The sequence below is a fragment of the Amblyomma mixtum genome, chromosome 2 (assembly GCF_055824585.1).
Source record: "Amblyomma mixtum isolate Tamu chromosome 2, ASM5582458v1, whole genome shotgun sequence".
Lineage (NCBI taxonomy): Eukaryota > Metazoa > Arthropoda > Arachnida > Ixodida > Ixodidae > Amblyomma > Amblyomma mixtum.
Genome location: NC_143013.1, coordinates 145,876,944 through 145,880,053, shown reverse-complemented (window position 1 = coordinate 145,880,053; position 3,110 = coordinate 145,876,944). Strand labels below are relative to the sequence as shown.

The window sequence follows — 3,110 nt, the reverse complement described above, 5'->3', positions numbered from 1 at the left end:
ACAAATGATGGGTGTCTTTTCGACACCTTATGACTGCAAGTGCGTGCCCTGCAGTTCACCTGAATATCCCGATAACATAAAGCCAAGTGCGTATGAAACGGTTACAGCTACGAATAGGCGCGCAAAGCCCGACAAAAGCATAACAAGAGCAGACGACAACGGGAAGAGCTCACCCGCGAAAGTCGAGAGGGAAGCGGTGTAGTCTCGGTAAGACACCCACGGTACGACCCACGCTGTCACAATGTGCCACGGAGCAAGGTTTCTTCACATGCCGCCAGCTCATCTTGAAATGCAGAGCTAAGCGATTGAAACGATGAGCGCGAAGCCTCGGGAAAAGGTTTCGCACTGGCCATACACCGAAGGAAACGACAGAACCAATAAAACTGCTGCAGCGGAGCAGCGGGGTGCAGACATTACCAAACGATGACAAAGAAGCGGCGAGCAAGGACGACAAGAAGTTCTTAAAGGAGCCATTTCGAGACCGGCGAGCTTAATTTGCACGCATTCCAAGGCGCGCCATAGCAGACAGCTGGAGATAAGAAATCGCTTCGTAAGCTTCTGGTCTCCTCGATTTGGCTACACTTTCTACACTAGTGTAGGCAGTGTTACACTCGCGCACTCGATTTGTTAGTGTAGCCAGCGCCACCTACACTTCGGCACTCGATTTGGCCAAGCGCTACACGAGTTCTTCTACACTTCTGCACTACCGTTTCGGAGAGTACACGTCGTGTAAGCGCTTAAGTAAGTACCTAGCAGACGCTTCCGCAGCCATCATGCTGGTGCTCATAGACGGCGTCGAGACACAGGCATATGCCGTGCTTGATGAGTACGGCTCGCATATGCAAAGCGATGGTGGTTTTCTGTACGAGACTGAAGGTGAGTAACGTTGTTGGTTAAGCACGTGGGCTATGTCGCCGTTTGTGATGTGCTGCAAGTTATTTTATTTGTCCAGGCGGCCTTCGCATAAGTGTGCTGCATGTGGCAGCACCCAGCTCGCCTTCACCCACGACACCGGCTGTCGTTGAGGGTGCCAGTCGGCTCACGCCGCCGCCTCTTCGGCAGCCCACGCCGTCACCTCTTCGGCAGGCCACGCCGTCACCTCTTCGACAACCCACGCCGTCACCTCTGTCTCGTGGTTCGCCGCCACCGTCCGGCGACGGTGAACGCGAGTCGTGGGGCGACAGGAAATCGCTATTCCTGATCGCAAAATATAAAGAAGCTAAACGTGGCATTGGCAGAAAGGGTGGCTTTAGGTAAGTCGCAGCGTGTGAAATGCCGTAATGACGCGTGCTTATACACCAGATAGCGCAGAAGCCCGATCTCTGCAACGCACCATAGGCGTACTAATTGTGGCGTTAACCCCTTTGATTTTGTTGCTGAATTTTGGATGCACGTTTTCTCAGCCTTAAGTTAGGGCTCGACGTAGTGGCAACGGATATGTTTACTATCTACTTCTAGAAGCACATCATTCATTGTTTCTCGGTGTCATCTCTTCAGCGTTATTAAAAGTTACACAAAAGCACACAGGTCCGTGGTGTAAGCTTGCAACGTGCTGTAACTTATGTTATCCTTATGCAAGAACTTATATAATAGTGAGGTACTAACGCTTGGCGAAATCTTTCTTTCTCAGGACAAAAAAGGCCATGTGGGAGAGACTTGCAGCGCAAGTCAATTCCGAATTCGGCTGCCGCGTCACGCCTCTGCAGGCGGAGAATAAGTGGAAAACAATGGAGAGAGCTTATAAAAAAGTCAAATCCAAGAATGGTTCATCCGGCCATTCGCGAGCAACCTGCATGTACGAACGGTATGGACAGCAAGCATTTCAGTTGTTTGTTCAAGTAGCTATCCTCTAAAGATAATCTCTGACCTTGTATTTTCTTGACAGCGAACTCGCCGAGGTGCTGGAGGTCGAGCACCATATTACTCCGGTGGCATTGCTTGCACCAGGAAGAGTAGTTGCGTAAGTCTACAACTTGGCATTTCTTTTCTAGGATGCAATATTTTAAAGCTGTGCCATCTTATTGTGTTCACATAATGTTAACTGGCATGTTTTAGTTGTGGTTCTAATTTTCTTTCGCATGCTTGTGTCTGTTGTGGGACCCCATACAGAGAAATCTTGACTAATTAATGAATTCTTATTATTGTACAATTTAGATAAATGACTTTCTTGAATCTGCAATTCATTTTTTTTCTTCGCTTTGTAGTGACCTCTCCAGCTCTCAAATATGCTATGTACGCTGCTCTGCTTACAGGAATGGCGAGAAACCAAGCTACCCAACAGCAAATTTCTCTGCCACTTCTCTTATATAGTTACAGCATGGAACAAACAATTTCTTTTGTGTTGAAATTAATGAACCTTTATTAATGAAAGCAATAGGGAAGAAGAAAACATGCTGCCCGACAGTGGGCCTGCTGATGTTGCGGAGGGACCAGCCGTACCCTCCCGCAGCACCGAAGCAACACCAGCTCGCAGACGTCGGCAGGACAGGACTGCAATTGGCAGCCTCGTGAAGGTGCTGGAAGAAGCGATGGCGCAGAAGAAGCAGCAGCACGAGGAGAAAATGCGTCTCCTGGAGCGCTTAGTGCGAGCTGCTGAAGCTAATAAATGAGTGTCAAGTTCACATTGCTCCTGTGTGCATTCTTTTTCGGTCAGCACTGGTGCTGGGCTATTAGCTTCCCTCGGCTTTCACAGTGTCCTGCATGCTGCCAGAAAATGGTCCTGCTGACGACGTTCAAGATGAGGCAGCACCAGCACCCTGCAGCAGCGCAGTGACAGCATCGAGGAGAGTCGGCAGAGAGGCACATGCATTGCCAGCCTGATTAGAGTGATGCAGGATGCCAAAGCTGCAAAGCAGAAGCAGCATGATGAAAAAATGCTCCTTCTGCAGTCTCTTGTACTTGTTGCCGAGGCAAATAAATGAGTTCAACTAGTTTCTTTTCGCATGTTGCTCAGCATTGATGCTGGGCTATGTGTCGTCTCCGGCTCTCGCAATGTGCTGTGGATGTGTCACTTTCCCTTGGCTCTTCATCATTGCCAACTTCGTCGTGAGCAGGCAGGTCTGCAAGCTCCGATATAAAATCCCTTTCAGAGTTGCACATGTTATGAAGCA

At 49.2% G+C, this 3,110-nt stretch overlaps 1 protein-coding gene across 1 annotated transcript; it reads left to right on the top strand.

Annotated features, from left to right (window-relative positions):
* The first annotated feature begins 599 nt into the window (after positions 1–599).
* Positions 600–2,621, top strand: LOC149361171 (uncharacterized). The gene is made up of 5 exons (XM_089572606.1): positions 600–876; positions 953–1,253; positions 1,631–1,804; positions 1,886–1,960; positions 2,372–2,621. The coding sequence occupies exons 1-5, from the start codon at positions 774–776 to the stop codon at positions 2,607–2,609; spliced, it is 891 nt and encodes a 296-aa protein (XP_089428732.1). The 5' UTR covers positions 600–773; the 3' UTR covers positions 2,610–2,621.
* The last annotated feature ends 489 nt before the right edge of the window (positions 2,622–3,110 follow it).

Bases quoted from the DNA above. Each gene is read 5' to 3' on its own strand.
- LOC149361171 (XM_089572606.1), top strand. From the start codon at position 774: ATGCTGGTGCTCATAGACGGCGTCGAGACACAGGCATATGCCGTGCTT. The intron at 1,254-1,630 runs GTAAGTCGCAGC...TTTCTTTCTCAG, and splicing joins GGCAGAAAGGGTGGCTTTAG to GACAAAAAAGGCCATGTGGG. The intron at 1,961-2,371 runs GTAAGTCTACAA...TATTAATGAAAG, and splicing joins GCACCAGGAAGAGTAGTTGC to CAATAGGGAAGAAGAAAACA.